The sequence below is a fragment of the Dromiciops gliroides genome, chromosome 2, assembly GCF_019393635.1.
Source record: "Dromiciops gliroides isolate mDroGli1 chromosome 2, mDroGli1.pri, whole genome shotgun sequence".
NCBI classification, from domain to species: Eukaryota; Metazoa; Chordata; class Mammalia; order Microbiotheria; family Microbiotheriidae; genus Dromiciops; species Dromiciops gliroides.
In genome coordinates this window covers 679,880,232-679,898,498 of record NC_057862.1, presented here as the reverse complement: position 1 = coordinate 679,898,498, position 18,267 = coordinate 679,880,232, and the positions used below count along the sequence as shown (strand labels likewise).

At 47.0% G+C, this 18,267-nt stretch overlaps 1 protein-coding gene across 4 annotated transcripts in view; it reads left to right on the top strand.

Moving 5' to 3' along the window:
• ENTPD4 (ectonucleoside triphosphate diphosphohydrolase 4) overlaps positions 1 to 18,005 on the top strand; it is a 29,460-nt gene extending 11,455 nt beyond the window's left edge. Inside the window, exons 5-14 of one of the 4 annotated variants that reach the window (XR_006354653.1) lie at positions 2,071 to 2,221; positions 2,950 to 3,053; positions 5,895 to 5,954; positions 6,303 to 6,457; positions 7,669 to 7,835; positions 9,699 to 10,023; positions 10,323 to 10,408; positions 10,744 to 10,905; positions 12,781 to 12,969; positions 13,945 to 14,081. Coding sequence is in view for 2 of the 4 variants with exons in the window: in XM_043980757.1 (XP_043836692.1) it covers positions 2,071 to 2,221; positions 2,950 to 3,053; positions 5,895 to 5,954; positions 6,303 to 6,457; positions 7,669 to 7,835; positions 9,699 to 10,023; positions 10,323 to 10,408; positions 10,744 to 10,905; positions 13,945 to 14,173 (1,439 nt within the window). In the remaining 2 variants the exon portion in view is untranslated. Of the gene's footprint in view, positions 1 to 2,070; positions 2,222 to 2,949; positions 3,054 to 5,894; positions 5,955 to 6,302; positions 6,458 to 7,668; positions 7,836 to 9,698; positions 10,024 to 10,322; positions 10,409 to 10,743; positions 10,906 to 12,777; positions 12,970 to 13,944 lie in introns of all 4 variants that reach the window. The other 3 variants (XR_006354652.1, XM_043980758.1, XM_043980757.1) reach the window with 3 other exon arrangements.
• The last annotated feature ends 262 nt before the right edge of the window (positions 18,006 to 18,267 follow it).

Sequence of the window (18,267 nt, the reverse complement as noted above, 5' to 3'; positions counted from 1 at the left end):
CACGTCAGTCCTTTCGCTGTGCCTTTGTCTTTTCCATCTCAGCTGAGCCATCAGAGTTCAGGCACTTGGCGCCTACGTCTGTGCCCTCGTGACCTCCTCACGGGTCTCTTTCGTTCTCATCCTTTCCAGGTGCTCGTGCACACCCCTGGAAGCCTCGTCTTCCTCAATGACTAGAGCAGGACGGGGCTTTGCGGTAGAATACAGAGCTCCAAGCCATTTGCACTGCCCTGCCTTCCTGTTGGATGTGTCCCTCTCTCATCGTTTGCCAGGAGCCCCAGGGAGAGGGACCATGTGCCCCTCTTTTACTCCGGTAGCACCTCTAGCTTCCTTGCCAACCCCCTCAGAGTTTTCAATAGTGCATTTTCCTTTCCCCCCACCCTACCCCAGCATTTTCCTCTCAGGAAAATGAAAAATAGGGACTTCAGAAGAAGTGACCAGACATTCCAAGCTTCACCCCATTTCTCCTGGGCCTAATTTAGCTCCTCCTCCCCCCACGCCGACATGTGTCCTGTGCTTTAGGCAGGCCAGTCTGCTGACTGTCCTTTGAGCATGCTTTGCACATGCCTGCATTTCCCTGTGTTGCGGGTGCCCTGCTGCTTCTCTCTGAGTGGTGCCAAGCCTGTCTTCCAGGCCCAACTCTGGCTCCCCTCTTTGACAAGCAAGCCAACATCCCAAAGTAGCAGCAGCGGCAGTGGTAACTCTTAGGCCTCTTGTGCCTCTCACTGGGCATCTGCCCAGCCCACCCTCGATCAGGTTTCTTAGCCATCCTCTCATGTGTCTGGCTCACTCCATCTAAATTATAAATCTACAGAGAGCTTTGTTTTGTTTTCTCTCACACTATTTAGCATATGCCTGCTACATAGTCGTATCCAGTCTATATATATTGGCTAATAGATTATCAGTTTTTTGCTGTTTTGTTATCCATCCCTCCATTGTTAATGACAAATGGCCATTTCAAACACTTTAAAAATGTGGTCTATTCCTAGCAAACATTTGGGGTGTAAGAGATGGGTGATGATGAATGTCTTGGTAATCAGATATATTAGTAACAATATGATACGATTGACCTTAGAGCCTAGAAGAGGTGATGTGTGTATTTCTGTCTTGCAAAAAATTGATCATGTCCAAGCCAGATGATATGTAAGAATTAAAATGGGTTTCACCCACTGTATAACATAATTGTTTAGAGTAGAAAACAATTTTTAGATTATCATCCTACATCATTTAAACCGTCTTCACTTAAACTATCCAAGCATGTTTATCAACTTAAACCCCCAATTTGCTGTTGAATGTTGATACAGTCATGTGATTCACATGACCAGTACTGGACCTGGGATTTTATTATCATAGGAAACCCCCCTCTAGCAATGCCGGTCACAGATGGGTCAAGGGACTCACCTGCAGTCCCCTAGCCAGGAGAGGTCAGAGGCCGGACTTGAGTGCAGGGGTTCTGGCTTCAAGCCTCCAGTGCATCCTCCATGGGACCCCCCCCTCTCAACCACATAAAAGGGAATTTGGTCATTCCTCCGAAGTGTGTGTGAAGAGTCAGAAGAGTCAACAGTTTCATATAAAAATCACTTTGTAACTACCATGGCCAGTAGCCGGCCATCACCAGGCACTTCTTAAAGCAGCTACGTGGTGTCAGGCCCTGGGGGTCCAGAGACAAAAATGAAACAGGGCCTGCCTCAGCGAGCTTCCAGTCTGTTGGGAAGAGAAGCCATCCAAATGTACGTAGATAGAAAATGAATGCAAGGAAGGTTGGGGGCCAGGCCCAGGGCTTGTCTCAGGAAAGCGGGGGCAGCGCATTTGAGCTGGAGGAAGTCTGGAGCTCTTCAGAAGAGGCCAGATTTGAACTCAAGTCTTTCTGACTCTAGTCCTGGCACTCTATTCACTGTACCACCTCAACTTCCCACTCTGTAAGTCTAAGTGACAGCTAGAAATAAATGGCTTTTGGCAAGCAGAATGTTAGCAAATGAGCCTCTCTGGGAAACTTGCAAGATGGCCGGACCAGAAGAGTAGATGTTCATGGATGAAATTTCTCCTGCTCACTGATGTTTCTGGTTCCTCCAGGCATATCAGAGTTTGCTACCTCTCCAGAAAAAGTCAGTGATTATATTTCTCCACTTCTGAGTTTTGCTGCAGAACATGTGCCGAGGGAAAAACATAAAGAGACCCCTCTCTATATCCTCTGTACGGCCGGGATGAGAATCCTTCCGGAAAGGTAACTTTCAGTGTGTGTGTTGGGGGAACCAGAGGGGAGGGAATCCTCTTAGATTAGGGAAAATATGGGACAGATGTTAAATAAGGGCTGGAGGGGATAGGCAAGCTTTTTATTTTGATTTGTAGAAAAAAAAATTAAAATTCACTTTTCTCTTTGCTTTGGCTCTGGAAAATTTTGATGTGATACATCTGTCTGTCACTGTAGTACTGCTAAGTCAGCCTAAACATTTCAATTTTAAAGACCATGAAATTGGATTATTTTAACTACAGGCATTCACTTTTAGAACCTGTGATCTGGATTGTTCTGTTGAGTGCTGGGTCCTGAATTTCAGTTTAAGATGGAGGAAAACCATAGTGCTGAAGACACTGAAGATGTTTGTGCTGGTGGCAGACTTGAGGGTGGTCTTGATAACTTTCTTGAGGGGAGATGTGAGCCATCCTCAAGGGTGGGCTCATGGCAAGGACTTAGATTTGTTCGGTTTGGCCCCAGAGCGGGCCTAGGAGTGATGGTGGAAAGTCAAAAAGCGGCAGCATCAGAGTTAAGGAAAAAACTTTGTGTGGTGGGATTTACCCTTCAGTGGGTGGGCAGTGGGCCCTTCCTCCCTCTTGGGCCTCGGATGAAGGCAGGGCCTGGCCTCACCAGCCTCTCTCGACACTGTAGACGTCTTGTGTGGAATGGGCCCTGAACCCGAGGTTTTTCTTACCGCATTACATGACTTCTCTTTTCAGTCAGCAAAAAGCCATATTGGAAGATCTTCTGACAGACGTCCCAGCACACTTTGACTTTCTGTTCTCTGACTCTCACGCTGAAGTTATTTCAGGGAAGCAGGAAGGTCAGTATTTGATCACTTCCTGGTGACTTTATGTCATCAGCAGCGTAAGATTTGGGGTACATTTAGCTCTTCAGGGTAGCCCCTGAGTGTCACCATCCACATCTCATTATGGCGAAACACTGCCTCCTTCCCAACAGACACTTTTACAATAGCCAGATTTACTTCGATTGGGAACCAGAACAATTACCCAGACACTCAGACTTGGGAAACACTTAATTTGTTTCCTCCACAGGAGCCACTTAGCAAATCTATTCCAAGTTGATTTGAACAGAGCAATAAACTACAGCTCTCCAGCTTGATGATGGGCAGTTATCATAGGCTCTCTGGAGCCTCCCAGGGTGATAGTTTCTGGAAGGTTCTCTACGCTCCAAGGGAGAAGCCAGGTTATTGGAACAGTGTCAACCACTCCTGGCATTTTCAGAGAAATAAGAAAAATTATACCTTAGAATAAATAAAATAGTAACTTATTTTATAGATCTCTTAACTGAACCCAGAGGATTTGGCAGATGGGTTGCTAGAAATTGAGGCTGTGATTATAATTTGTTCTATTAATCCCTCGGAGTGCATTGCACATTGACGTTTGGCCCTTGATTACTGTGTTTCCCTTTCCTTTTTCTCCCTTTGAGAGCCAAAGGTACACAAATCCATGTTCTTCTTTGTATCAAAAACAAGAGCACGTTGTTATGTAAAAAGTTAGAACAGAAGAAGAGAATGACGCGTAAAACTTTAAATCTCCCTCAGATCTTTTGCTTTTAAGAAAACACATCACTTTTTACCATGTAATTGTCAAAGGGGTCTTGCTTGTTGATCCTTCCTTTTGAACTTCCTTCTGTTCTCTTCTGTGCTTTTTAAAAAAGCTTCAGTGACCCTCTCTTTCATTACTTCTTCTCTTAGCAACACTCTGGCCAGTGCTTCTCACTCCCCCCGCCCCCCCAACATCTTCTGTTTCCCTCCCTTTCCCCACTCATGTAACTTTCTCCCCACCAGGGACAATGAGGGTTAAGTGACTTGCCCATGGTCACACTGCTAGTAAGTGTCAGGTGTCTGAGGTTGGATTTGAACTCAGGTCCTTCCGAATCCAGGGTTGGTGCTTTATCCACCGTGCCACCTAGCCGCCCCAACGCATGTTATTTTTGCAGAGAAATATAATTTTGATCATAAAGAACACGTTTTTCTGAATATGTATGTAAAAGAAGCCATGTACTTGAAGGGAAGAATGTGATGAAAACAAGATCCTGTTAAGATTTTTTTAAAAACTTAATTGTAATTATTCTTAGTTCTCCTAATGCTTTTCATTGTGGTATGAAGGGGAGCCCAGATTCACAAAACTGGACCAGTTTCTGAGTGGCTTGGGGTGACAGACAGCAGCAGGCCTACCTAGGCCTGACCATTCCCAGAGGACTGGCCCTCACTAAGTGTGGAGGCACATTACTCTGGAGAGGTTGGCCTCCAGTGACAAGTGTGGCCCCTTCACTGAGGTGTAGAGGGGGTTGCAGCCCTCACCTTCTCCAGAGCCCATTTCCTTCAGGTCCTGGGGGAATAGTGACCCATTAGGACAGACTCTGTCTCTCCAAACAGACCAGCCAGGAGAGCTGGGAAGGAGGGCTTCTTGCTTCTCAGATGTTTGATCTCAGGCCTCTTGGTCACTGCTGCAGGGAGCTGTATGGTTTTTTTTTAATTTTTAAAATTTTAATTTTTCTAATCATAAAAGTATTTTCCAGTTACATGTAAAGATAGTTTTCAACATTCGTTTTCATAAGATTTTTGGTTCCAAATTTTTCTCCCTCCCCTCCTCTCACCCCAAGACAAGCAAGCAATCCAATATAGGTTATATATGTAAAATCACATTAAACATATTTCTGCATTAGTCATGTTGTGAAAGAAGAATCAGAACACAAGGGAAAAACTCAATAAAGAAAAAAACAACCAAAAAGTAGAAACGGTATGGTTCAATCTGCATTCAGAATCCACAGATCTTTTTTCTGAATGTGGAGAACATTTTCCATCATGTGTTCTTTGGCATTGTCTTGGATCATTACATTGCTGAGAAGAGCTAAGTCTATCACAGTTGATCATCACACAATGTTGCTGTTACTGTGTACAATGTTCTCCTGGTTCCGCTTGCTTCACTCAGCATGAGGCCACTTCAGTCTTTCCAAGTTTTTCTGAAATCTGCCTGCTCATCATATCTTATAGCACAATAGTATTCCATTACATTCATATACCACAACTTGTTCAGCCATTCCCCAGTTGATGGGCATCCCCTCCTTTTCCAATTCTTTGCCACCACAAAGAGAGCTGCTATAAATATTTTTGTACATGTGTGTCCTTTTCCCTTTTCTATGATCTCTTTGAAATATAGACCTAGTAGTGATTTTACTGGCTCAGAGGGTATGCACAGTCCCATACCCCTTGGGGCTTAGTTCCAAATTGCTCTCTAGAATGGTTGGATCAGCTCACAACTCCACCAACAATGCATTTGTGTTCCAATTTTTCCACAGCTTCTCCAACATTAATTATTTTCCTTTTTTGTCATATTAGCCAATCTGATAGATGTGAGATGGTACCTCAGAGCTGTTTTAATTTGCATTTCTCTAATCAAGAGTGATTTAGAGCATTTTTTCATATGGGAATAGATAGCTTTGATTTCTTCATCTGAAAACTGCCTGTTCATATTCTTTGACTATTTCTCAATTGGGGAATGATTTGTATTCTTATAAATTTGATTTAGTTCCCTATATATTTTAGAAATGGGGCCTTTATCAGAAACACTGGCTATAAAAATTGTTTCTCAGCTTTCTGCTTCCCTTTTAATTTTCTTGCTCTTTGAAATGTCTCTAGGTGTCTATGCTTGGATTGGCATTAACTTTGTCCTCGGGCGATTTGAGCACGTTGAAGATGGTGAGTGTGATAGCTCGAATGATTAAACTCATAGGTCTGCTTCTTGGGAAATTATGATTTCTATTTAATAAAAATTTTTTTTAAAATTTGGATTTGGAACTCATTTTAGTTAAACCTCTTAACAGTTTTGTTTTTTAACAAATAAACTCAATACATTTATGTGTAGGAGTCAAGTGGTTATTTAACTAACCAAATTAAACTGAATTGTAGAAGAGGTTTGGCTTTTTCAGTAGTCCAGTTTGACTTAATTTACTTTAAATTAATTATGACTGCAAAATGGGTCTCTTGAGAAGATCCCCACTCCAAGGGATAGTTTGTCCCAAGGAAGGTCTCCTGCATGTTTTCCAGATGACGAGGCAGTCGTGGAAGTGAATGTTCCTGGGGGTGAGAGCCAAGCAGCTATTGTCCGCAAAAGGACAGCGGGTATTCTGGACATGGGCGGAGTGTCGACCCAGATAGCTTATGAAGTTCCCAAAAGTGTAAGCTTTGCCTCCTCACAGCAGGTTATTATCTGTAAAGATTTCCTTCTGTTTGGTTTGATTTTTCATTTAACATGTCTCCATCCATTTTTGTTTTGTTTTCTGAGTCTTAAAGCATCATTACTGTGCTTATTGGGGTGCCACCTCCCCAAACCCAGGAGAAAGGAGACAGGAGGAGAAGGAGGCACATCTCAGCTGAGCTGTTTGGGTTTGGTCATTGAAATCAGCTGGTTTGTTTTGCTAACTGTGATTAGCTCTGTACTTAGAGATGTCAAAGAATACTTGGTTCAGGGTTTTTGTTTTTTTGGTTTTGCCTTCAGTTATTTTTTTTTTCAACAGGTATTGCATAGCTTTGCTTTTTTTTTTTTTAAATACTGCAGTAAAACAAGCCATGACAAATTTAATTCATTAATACGAATGGGAAAAGACCTGTCATTTTTGTGCCTTAGACAACTTGCTTTCTCAGAAAAGACTTAGGCTTTGCAATGGGGCTTGAGAGGGTCTTCATTGAGGGTTTGTGACATCTTTTCATTCTATTTACATCCTTTGTAGCTCTCTTGGTCACTGCATGCTGTTTTCCCATCAGGCAGCAAAATAGAGGGGCTATAAAGGGCATTGGCCAGAAATGAAGAAACCCATTTTTGTTTTCAGATCTCTAGCTGAACTGCTCCACAGCTTGATTGCTAGATTTCTCTGACTGTAAATGAGGAGGAGAACATGGGTTATTTTCTTAGTACAGAACCCCTAAAATGCTTTGAGCTTTTGAGTGAAGGTGCCAGAGAAATCCAAGTGTCCCAAGGTGGCCCTTCCCCCATCTCTTGCTGGAAGATCCTTTTGAGTTTTGAGACTAATAAGCCCATGAGCGTGCGTGCGTGCATGTGTGTGTGTGTGTGTGTGTGTGTGTGTACACGTGTGTACACTCGCTCGAGCAGGCTTGTGCATGCATTCGCGTGCACACATGCATATATGCACCTCTCTCCATCCCAGCCCACTATGTACAGCTGGGGTTCCAGAGGCACTGCTTCATGCATTGCATGCTGGACAGGACCTCTGTGAACCACAAAGCCTGAAACATCACCCTGGGGAGGGAAGATGGTTTGATAGCTGTGTGTTCTAAAGGGACGTTTCCTCCAGAGCAAAGATGAAAACAGATTGAGCATCACATGCTGGCTTTGTTTTGCTTGTTTTTGTTTGTTCTGCTTGGTGGTAAGATCTTTTTATCCTTGTGCTTCCAGGAAGAAGTAGCCAAAAATTTGCTGGCTGAATTTAACCTGGGCTGTGATGTCCATCGAACTGAGCATGTGTACAGAGTGTATGTAGCCACGTTTCTTGGCTTTGGTGGCAATGCAGCCCGGCAGAGATATGAAGACAGCATATTTGCCAACACCATGCTAAAGAACAGGTATGAGACAGTGTGCTCAGCAGTCACTTCAGACCCAGAAACCTGGCTCTTTGGTCATTAAAAAGGAGCCAGGCAAAAGAAGGGGGCTCATGTAACAGAATGGATATGGATGGGTGTGTGTGTGTGTGTGTGTGTGTGTGTGTGTGAGTGAACTGATTTCACATCGGTGGAACCTCCACCTGTGTCATTTGCCAGTGGCTGTGTTTAGAGCCTAAAATGGAGTCGCCAGGCAGGCCACGATAAAGGGCTACCCAGTTGTGGATCTACTGCTTGTCTGTGCACTCTGGTCTCTGTCTCCTTCTCTCTGGCTGTGTCCCCCATTCGCCCTCTGCCCCCCCATGGGGCTGATGTTGATGTCAGCTCAAAGGGATCTTCTTAGTTGACGAAGGAAATTAAAGGGTGTTGATTGGTTCATGAAGCTGAACGCCTGTTACAGACCCTCTCCTGTGCCCTTCCCAAGCCCAAAGAGAGTGGTGTGTGCATCCATCCTGTACATTCTCACATTGTGTTTCTGTGCATCGAGTCCTGGTAATGAATCTAAGCTCCCTGAGGGGAGGTCATCATGGAAGTGAAGCCGTACACTTGTAGCCATACAGGAGAGCACTCTGTGTCCTTTTCAGCCCACTGTCACTGTGTATTGATTGTGGAGCCTGATTGCTTTTTTTTTTTTTTTTTTTGCAGGGCACTAAGTGTTAAGTGACTTGCCCAGGGTCACACAGCTAGTAAGTGTAAAGTGTCTGAGGTCGGATTTGAACTCAGGTCTTCCTAAATCCAGGGCTAGTGCTTGCTTTATCCACTGCACCACCTAGCTGCCCCCACCTGATTGCTTTTAATTGATAGTGTAGTGGTAACTATATTACAGAATGTCAGTCCTTTGAAATTCTGTAATTGCAAATGGCCTCAGTTAAGATAACTCAGCTGTAGAAAAGGATCCATTCAAACAAAGAGCTTAGAGAAATCCAGAGGACTCAGAAGTCTTGGTAAAATTGTCTTGTTCTGGGGTCAGGAAGGTTGATTTGGTTTGTCTGATGAATGGGCAGTGGTCCTCTGTCCTTTAGCTATAGAGCAGCTAAAATCATACCGTGATGTGCAGTGGTTTGTCTTCTCTTGGGGCTGAATGTGACACTTGGTTACTTGGATAGAAACGTGGTCTCCTTGAGGTGGCCACACCTTCCAGCATTGCTGGCCTCAACCTATCCACACATGTTGGTCTGTGATTCTTATGCCTGGCCTCCCACAAAGCCTCCTCAAGGGTAATGTCAAATATTCCAAATCACGTTGACAGACACTTCTTTTTTGGTGAGGCAGTTGGGGTTGAGTGACTTGCCCACGGTCACACAGCTAGTAAGTGTCAAGGATCTGGGGCCAGATTAGAACTCAGGGCTCCTGACTCCAGGGCCGGCACTCTATCCACTGCGCCACGTGGCTACCCTGACAAACCCTTCTTAATAATTTACTGTCCATTTATAAATGACCCGAAGGGACAAGGAGCAGCCAAAAGAGCTGCCCATGTTAGCTGGGCAGCTTAGAAGTTGCCCAGGGCTTCGATTACTTAGCTATGGACCGAATGTCATTGGTCCAAAAGAGTTTTCCAGCATCGACTGTGTGGGGCAGCAAGGTACTGGCCCAGGAGTTCTTGGATTGATGGGCAGCTCTTTCCTTTACTGGCTGTGTGATCCCATCTGCCAAATGGGGATAACAGTATTTACATGGTGCCTGACGCAGTAAATATTTGATAAATGCTTTGTCCTTCGTTCCAGTCATTTCTAGGAAACCTTGCACAACTCAGAGTTCTAGGTAAATGTGAATTCTAACTCTCTTGAGTAATTGTGCAGAAGTCATCAAGAATGTTTCTTTTCACAGGCTCCTGAGTAAGCAGACAGGCCTAACTTCTGATACTCCGTATCTGGACCCTTGCCTGCCCTTGGACATTCAGGATGAAATTCAGCAGAATGGGCAAACCATGTACCTGCGGGGAACTGGAGACTTCACCCTGTGCCGGAAGACTCTCCAGCCGTTCATGAACAAGACAAATGAGACCCAGACTTCTCTCAATGGAGTCTATCAGCCTCCAGTTCACTTCCAGAACAGTGAATTCTATGGCTTTTCAGAATTCTACTATTGCACTGAGGACGTGTTAAGAATGGGGGGAGATTACAATGCTGCTAAATTTATTAAAGCTGCCAAGGTAATGGATTGAAGGAGGGGCCTGTTCCCTGTATTCTGGGGGAACGGTAACCAGCCTCCGCCTGCTGCCTGTGCTGCTGTCCCTGGGGCAATCTCTGTGGGCATGGGGCCTGGGAAGTCTCGGGGGAGGCCTAGCAGGGCAGGAGGGGCCTGCCTCACATTGGGCCGGGCCTTCAGGGTGAGCCGAAGCCCAGTTTGAAGCGACTGGCTCTTTAGCCAAGTCCCAGGGCTTAGAGCGGGTGCACGGTTTAGGTGCTCGTGGCAGGTGGCAATTGAGTCTCTCCAATGGTTTTCCTCTAGGATTATTGTGCCACAAAGTGGTCCATCTTGCGGGAACGCTTCGACCAGGGACTGTATGCCTCTCACGCTGACCTCCATCGGCTGAAGTGAGTGGGGAAGCCCAAGTTTAAATATGCGAAGCCCACCTGGGGATAAGTGTGGTTTGCCCCACGTCAGGGAGGGTTGTTTGGAATGAGAGGGCCCTGGCAGGGTCGAGAGGGAGGCGTTCCAGAAGAGCCGTTATGGGGGATGCCCTTGTACTCGGCCTCCACCACGATGCAGGGAGTCGGGGCAGGGGCATGAGCTTGTCCAGGACGGTCACTTGTGAAAGCTGAGTCAGGGAGAACTGGCCTAGGTGGGCGGCTCTTAGGCCCCTCGCAGGTTATTTCTTGTCCCTGACAGATGAGTCCAACTGAATATTGTTTCCTCTTTTGACTTGTAGGTATCAGTGCTTTAAGTCGGCCTGGATGTATGAGGTGTTTCACAGAGGCTTCTCATTTCCAGTTAATTATAGCAATTTAAAGACGGCCTTGCAGGTTTATGACAAGGAAGTGCAGTGGACACTGGGAGCAATCCTGTACAGAACCCGGTTTTTACCTTTGAGGTAGGGCAGCTAATTGAGATGGGGGAACACTGCTTCTTTGCCGTCAGGGTGAGAACACAAAGGAAACGTTGCTTCTTGGGAGACGTTCTTGCAGCGTATGCAGGTCACGGATTCCCAGGGTGTCCTGTGACACGTCTGTGAGCGGCTGGCTCTGGGCAGGCATGAGCAGCAGGTTCTCACTTTGCACCCCCTCTGTCAGCTATGCCTCGCACCTCCCAGTTGGTTTCCACACTTGCTCTCAGCTGGCTATCCACGTTCTCTTGCTAAGGCATCATCCTGGTGCCTGCCCCTGGACACCCCTTTTTCCCCTTTCCTTGGGGTGGGAGAAGGGGAGTGAGCTCAGCCTGACCAATCAGCTGGACAGTTCTAGGCTTCATTATTCAGGGGAGCTGTCCTGGACCCCAGGGTAGCTCGGGCATCCAAGATCACTTTACCCTGGGCAGACCCAAGAGCCCTAGTGCAGCCCCAATTCCTCCCTTACCTGGGCTCTGCGCCTCTCTTCTTCGCCATGCCATCTGCTGACTGTTTCATCAAAGGTGCCCTCACTTCCTGCCTGGGCCCCAGGGAGAGCTGATCGCAGCACTTTTATTCCTGTGGTCCTAGTGCTCGCTCCTCACCCACACAGCTGAGAGCCGATGACAGCTCCTGCTAATTATAGCCTGGCATAGTGCAGAGTACCCAGGAATGGAGTCGGGAAGGAGCCAGGTTCAGATGCCATTCCTGACAGGCAGCTGGTCATGATTTACTAAGGATCTGGGTGTACTGGGTGCTGTACTGGGTGCTATGCTGGGTGCTGTAGTGGGTGCTGTAGTAGGTGCTATGCTGGGTGCTGTGTTGGGTGCTGTAGTAGGTGCTGTGCTGGGTGCTGTAGTAGGTGCTGTGCTGGGTGCTGTACTAGGTGCTATGCTGGGTGCTGTGCTGGATGCTGTACTAGGTGCTGTACTGGGTGCTGTCCTGGGTGCTGTGCTGGGTGCTGTGCTGGATGCTGTACTAGGTGCTGTACTGGGTGCTGTCCTGGGTGCTGTGCTGGGTGCTGTAGTAGGTGCTGTGCTGGATGCTGTACTAGGTGCTGTACTGGGTGCTGTCCTGGGAGCTGTACTAGGTGCTGTGCTAGGTGCTGTACTGGGAGCTGTACTAGGTGCCTCGAAGAGAGAGACAGATGTGAGAACCGTGCCTTCCCACCTGGAGCGTACGGTCTGGGTGTGCTTGGGTCTGCTACAAACTTAGGAGATGGGAGGGGGCCGTGGTTTAGTGAGGACGTTGATAAGGCAGCCAGGGTAGGGACGAGAAGAAAGATGGGCTGAAACTGAAGGAGCAAAGGCCTGAGGGACACGGGAGCAGCTGAGACTGAGTCAGCTTTCCCACAGAGGGCAGAGCGAGAAGTTGGGGGTCAGGACGGCCAGGGAGACGCGGGCGCTGTGTGACCTTGGCCTCGCCCTCTCCAGTGGACTCCAGAGGGAACGTGGTGGAGGGCCCTTCCCCAGTGCAAACGTATGTCACCAAGATTCCTGGGCAATGGCCTGGGGTGCCCGCAAGTGGGGCTGGGGCCCAGGGATTTCCATCAGCCCAACAAAGCCCAGAAATCCTTCTCTTTGGTGCTCACTTTCCGTCCGGAGAGTTGCCTATCCCCTTATTCCCCTTCGTGCTCTTGACAAAAGTGCCTGATGCTTACTACTTCCATGAGTGTTGACTTGGGTGGCAGGGTTGCCCTTTTCGGCCTTCCTGATCAGCTTCTCCAGCCCTCGGTCTGGGGCCCATGCAGGGGTGTGTTTAGGAGCTGAGGCCAGTTCCGTGGGGCTCAGACTTTGGTGCCTCCCTCACCCACCATGTGGCTCCATGCTCTAGCTCTAATCCTGACCATCTCTCTTCCAGCAGGCCCTCGATACTGGCTCTTTTGGTACAGCGAGCTCTTCTGCTAACCATGTGTTGCTCTAGCCCCTTGAAGCTCAGCCAGGCCTGGGCCTCCTCCTGAGGCCGTGTTCCCCAGGATAACGGAGTCTCTAGTTCTTCGTCTCGCTCCCAGGGGATGGCTTAGCAAAGTTCTAGAACACTCAGGAAAGCCAGGTGACTGGAAATCAGCCCTTTGCCTTTATTTCCCCAGGGGCCCTGCCTACTGAGGCCCCTTTTCTCAGGAGTGATTAAAGGCCTAAATTCATGGGTGAGTGTGTGGCACGGTGGACGGAGCCCTGGGCCTAGAACCAGAAGGTCTGCAGTTCAGATTTGGCCTCAGACACTTAGTGAGCCGTGGGGTCTTGGGCAAGTCACTTTACCTCATCTGGGCAATGGGGATAATAATAATAGCACCTCTTGCCCAGAGCCATTGCAAGAATCAAATGAGAGAATAATAGTGAATCCCTTAGCCCAGTACCTGGCACAAAATAGGCACTGTTTAAATGTTAGTTATTATTGATTATTATGGTCATGGTGTGATTCACTTTCTTTTTTGCCACCTCTCTCATGCTTCCCAAATTGGGCAGAGAGAATTCACCATAGCAGTTAACGGACAGTGAGCAGAACAGTCTCTACATGGCATCCCCTTGAGGTGGGCGGTGTAAGCTTTATGATGCCCATTTTTAAAAGGAAGAAACAGGCTCGGGATGTGGAAGGATCTGCCTAGGGTCACCCACCTGCTGAGGAGTGGGATTGGTGTAATGGTAATGGTGAAAATGGCTGAAGGTTTGTCTGGTGCTTTACCCCCTTCTCTGGGTCCACTTGACTCCCCAGCCCGCCTTCTTTCTCCGACAGTCTGCCACCCATTCCGTGAATGTGGCTCAGTGGCTGGTCTAGTTTTTATCAACACTGAGTAGAAAATGATCGGTTGGTGCCATCAGTGTTGACCCCAAGTGTGGGATTCTTCCTGATTGGCTTCCGTGGGTGAATTAAATCTTGGCGATCTCCTCAGATGCCTTCCAGAGAGTTTGTTGCTGGCGCCGTTTTTCTCAGATTCTGGTATTTAAGATTTTTACAGAATAAATCCATCAGCCTTATTTCCTCTGGATGTTGACGATGATTCCCATTTGTCTCCCTCTGTTTGGGCAGAGACATCCAGCAGGAGACCTTCCGGGCCAGCCACGCGCACTGGCGAGGCTTCTCCTTCGTCTACAACCACTACCTTTTCTCGGCCTGCTTCCTGGTCGTCCTCTTCTCCATCCTCCTCTACCTGCTGCGCCTGCGGCGGATTCACCGGCGCAAGCTGTGGAGCAGCTCGGCGGCCTCCCTCTGGATGGAGGAAGGACTCCCAGCCCAGAAGATTTCTGGAGCCTTGTGAGCCAGGGCACGAGGGCCTGGGGACTCGGAAAAGAAAAAGCCATTTTTGCCTCAGGGGTTCTTCTCATTTCTCCCTATTTTTTTCTCCATATTTGGTCCCTCCAAATAACAGCAAAACACATTTTTAAAAGACCTGCCTTCCCAGCAGTCTGGTGTTTACTTATTTTTGGAAACTGCTTAGGGACAGGAAGGTCTAAGGGCACTTTCCTACTGGGGCCGGGCTGGGGTAAGAGGAGCACCTTGGGATTGAAGAAGACTTCCTGCTGCCGACGGAGAGGGACAGTCTGTAATTCCTCTTCCTCCCACTGTGGAGTGAGCTCCTCAGCCTGACGAGGGAAATGGGTGTTTGCTTCGTATTTATTTTTCAGGCCTGCTATTCTGCAATTTCATTGAAGATGTTTGAAAATCCTGAGCCGCCCAAACAGAGGATGGGGGGGTGAGGTGTTGACAGGCTTTAAAATGGTAGTGAAGAGACCTATAAAGTGTGAAATGTCGATTGACTCTTGTGTATAGATGGGGTGTGTGCATGTGTGTGTGTGTGTGAGTGTGTGTACAAAATTATGATGAATTTGAGTGAGGATAGAGAAAACCTGCCCTCCCCTGCTAGAACTCTTTCTTAAAAACAAAAGAGGGGGCAGCTAGGTGACGCAGTGGAGACAGCACTGGCCCTGGATTCAGGAGGACCTGAGTTCAAATCCGGCCTGAGACACTTGACACTAGCTGTGTGACCCTGGGCAAGTCACTTAACCCTCATTGCCCTGAAAAAACAAACAAACCCAAAAGAAAACAAACTTTAAGACCACTATTGTTTCATTTGTGTTAAGAGAAGTCCCTCCCCCCCTCCCCTCCCCTCCAGTGAGAAGCTGCAATCTTTCACTGACAGGGTGACCACCCCTTTCTCCCTCCTGTCTCCATGTGCTGGAAGCTCTTTTAGTGCTTGGCACTCTGAAGAGTGAGGTGGTTAATAACAGGGACCCGGCGTACTTAGAAAAGTCCTCTGTTTGTCTGGTTTCTTTGGCCTTGGTCACTTTTCCTCCTTTAAATTGATGCCTTGAGACTTGACTAAAAGTGGCCCTCACAAAAGCTCTGTTTGTAGATAGAAAACATCAGCTGGGCGGGGGTGGGGGGAGCTGGCTCTCCCCCTGTTGTAATGAGGCTACATCCGCAAAGCTCTTAGAGACCCAGGCAAGGAGAGTGTAGGCCCTGGCTTAGAGGGGATGAGCCCACGGTCCAGATGCTTCAGACATTCTGAGGAAAAAAATGGATTTGAAGGAAAACCTGAGAATGAAAACCAAATTGAAACCCAGGTGGTGTGGGGCGCCTTCCCTACTGCACAATCCCACTGGTAGAAACTGGGAGTGTTGGAGGTAGCAAAGTCTGGTCACTGCCCAGAGTGAAGAGTCTCTTGCACGGGAGGCCCATCGGCAGGCAGCACATCTCTGTTTTCTGTGTTGTCACTGGCTTTTCCTCTCCATGAGTTTAAAGTCAGCTGAAAGGATGGAATTTTGCAATTGGGCTGTTTGCCCAACAGTTTGAGAACTTTCAAGTCAGGTTTCCTGAAACACTCTGTTGTCAAAAACATCATATGATGAAATATTGCAGAGGACACAGTCTTCCCTCCTGATGTAAATTCTCTAAAGACGGAAGTCCCCCAAATGCAAAAGTGACTAGAACGTTCGCCTCCAACACCCCCCACCCCCAGTTGAAGGGTTGGTGATTGCTGTGCATTTCATACTGGAGAGAACTCAGGGATACTTCCTCATGGTACCTTTAGATTTGGCTTCAGAAATGCTGGTGCACCTTTGGACCTTTGACTCGTGGGGTGCAGTCTCCCTAGTAAGGGAGCAGTGGGATGATTAGGTCAGCTTGGAAGGAGGTGGTCCCCAGAGCTGAAGCTGAGGCTAATCATCCCACCAGCAGAGCAGACAGTTTTCTTCCTTCCATGAAGAAGGAAGCGGGGTGGCTAGGTGGCACAGTGGATAAAGCACTCGCCCTGGATTCAGAAGGACCTGAGTTCAAATCTGGCCTCAGATGCTTGACACTAGTTGTATGACCCTGGGCAAGTCACTTAACCCTCATTGCCCCGCAAAACCAAAACCAAAACAAAAAACTACCATGAAGAAGGAAGAATGTCAAGGACTTTTGTGGGTGCATAGCAATAGCCAAGTCCAGATGTGGCCACAGCCTGCCTGCTCTTTGGTATCAGTTGTGTCCGTCCCCAAGGGCTTCATTCTTCTACTGACCACGGGGGTGTGCCATGGAATGCATTTGCCAGTGAAACCTGAGCCTTCTGGTCCTTTAGTTATCAAATCCCTATTTGGGCCAGCATCCAAGACGAACATGTCTATCAAGGTTTGCTTTTATCAGGAAGGTCCTGCCTGGAGCATCCATGCTTCACATAGATCCAGCTGAAGGTGGAAACTTGGGCCTAAGTCAGCCAGCGTTCCAGTGCCCTCCTCTGAGAGGCCAGGCCTAAGCATTATTTCCTCCTGGCTTTCACTCCCTAACTTTGCTCCTTGGTTATTTTCAAGATGGATTTCCTAAGAAGGCAGGAAGCGCATAGCAAAAAGTGATTTATTTCCTTCTAATGACATTTAAAAAAAAATAGAATGGAGTATTTGGTGATTGGAAAATTTATCAGTTCCCTTGTGCCAAATAGGAAATATTACATTCCAATTCCAGTGTTTTTTAGCATTATCGGTAGAAGCAATGCTCATTTCCCATTGGCCTCACTCACATTGCAAAAAATCTCTTTAAGGGTCTAAAGTTCACTAGGTCTGACTGGTCCAAGGCTGGTGAGTGTCACCCTACAAGTCCCAGCTGTGGTTTGTTTATGACCTTCTGGGGTCATCAGGCTATTAGCAAACACTTGTGAGTTCCTGATCCATATAGCTCTAGGTTTTGCTATTTAAGAAATGTGATTTTCCTGTAGAAATTCCCACCAACATTTATTTACAGAAACCTTCAGTTAGTGGTCTATCATGCTGTGTCAGAAGGAGGATTGGCAGTGAGGCCCTGTTTTGCAAACAGAATAAAAGGCAGACTGAGCAGGGAGGAGCAGAGTTCAATAGGAGGGGAATGACAGCAGCCAAAGAATGGACAAAGCACCTTGGGCCTGCCATGACCCCACTTCAGTCCTGTTGTGGAGAGCCCTTCTGGGAATGTGGTTTCTGAAGCCGACAGGGCCATGCCAGAGGTTTGCTTTATGTTCCGACCCTGGGTGGGGAATCGTGAAAAAAAAAAATCGTTTTACAGCCACCTTAGCTTGGCCATCGAAGTGTGGTAACAGATTTATAAAGTGGTGAGATGACATTTCCCCCCCTCTGACCTGCTGGCTGTGGTGTATTTACATTTCAAAATCAAGACAATTTAGGGTACAAGAGTAACACTTGGGAGACTAAATGACAAAAATGGGTTTTCAAAAAACAACTCCATCTTTGTGTGGTAATGTTCAATGCCATGAAAGTACGTTAGGTATTTGGCTATTTCTGTCTGTGACTCGGGACACTTGGTGCCAATGCTACCATCTTCTTACTATTATAAGTGATGTGACTAATAATGAAGAAGAATTCTGGAGCCTGGAGCTGAAATGGTAGGGTTTTACTGTTGGGAATTGTAGACAATGAGGGGATGTGTTTAAATTAAACTTGTTCTTTATCAAATTGATGTTTCCTTTCAAAGTCAGTAATCCTTGTTTTAGAAAACTTTGAGGTGGGATCTCCACTAAATCCCTGTATCCTTTCATTTTCCATATTGTAGCAGCCCCGTGTTGGCACACACGAATGAATGGACATTGGTGGATGCTGAGAATAAAGCAGAAGTTCATGTCATTACTTACAGTCTGGGTGTGGTCTGGAATCCTGGTTAGGTGGCAGAGATACGGCAGGGTGGCATGCATCTAATTAAAGCAAATCACTTTCATCGACAGTTAACTTCTCTATTTTCAAGTTAAGTAGAACCCAAATTCATAAGCAGAACTCTGGAATTCCATGCCTATATTCTGTATCTCTGTCTTAGGGTGGGATAGACACAACTGCAACTTTGTACACACAGCCCATTAGGTCCAGGAGGTTTTAATTAGCCTACAGTAGAAAA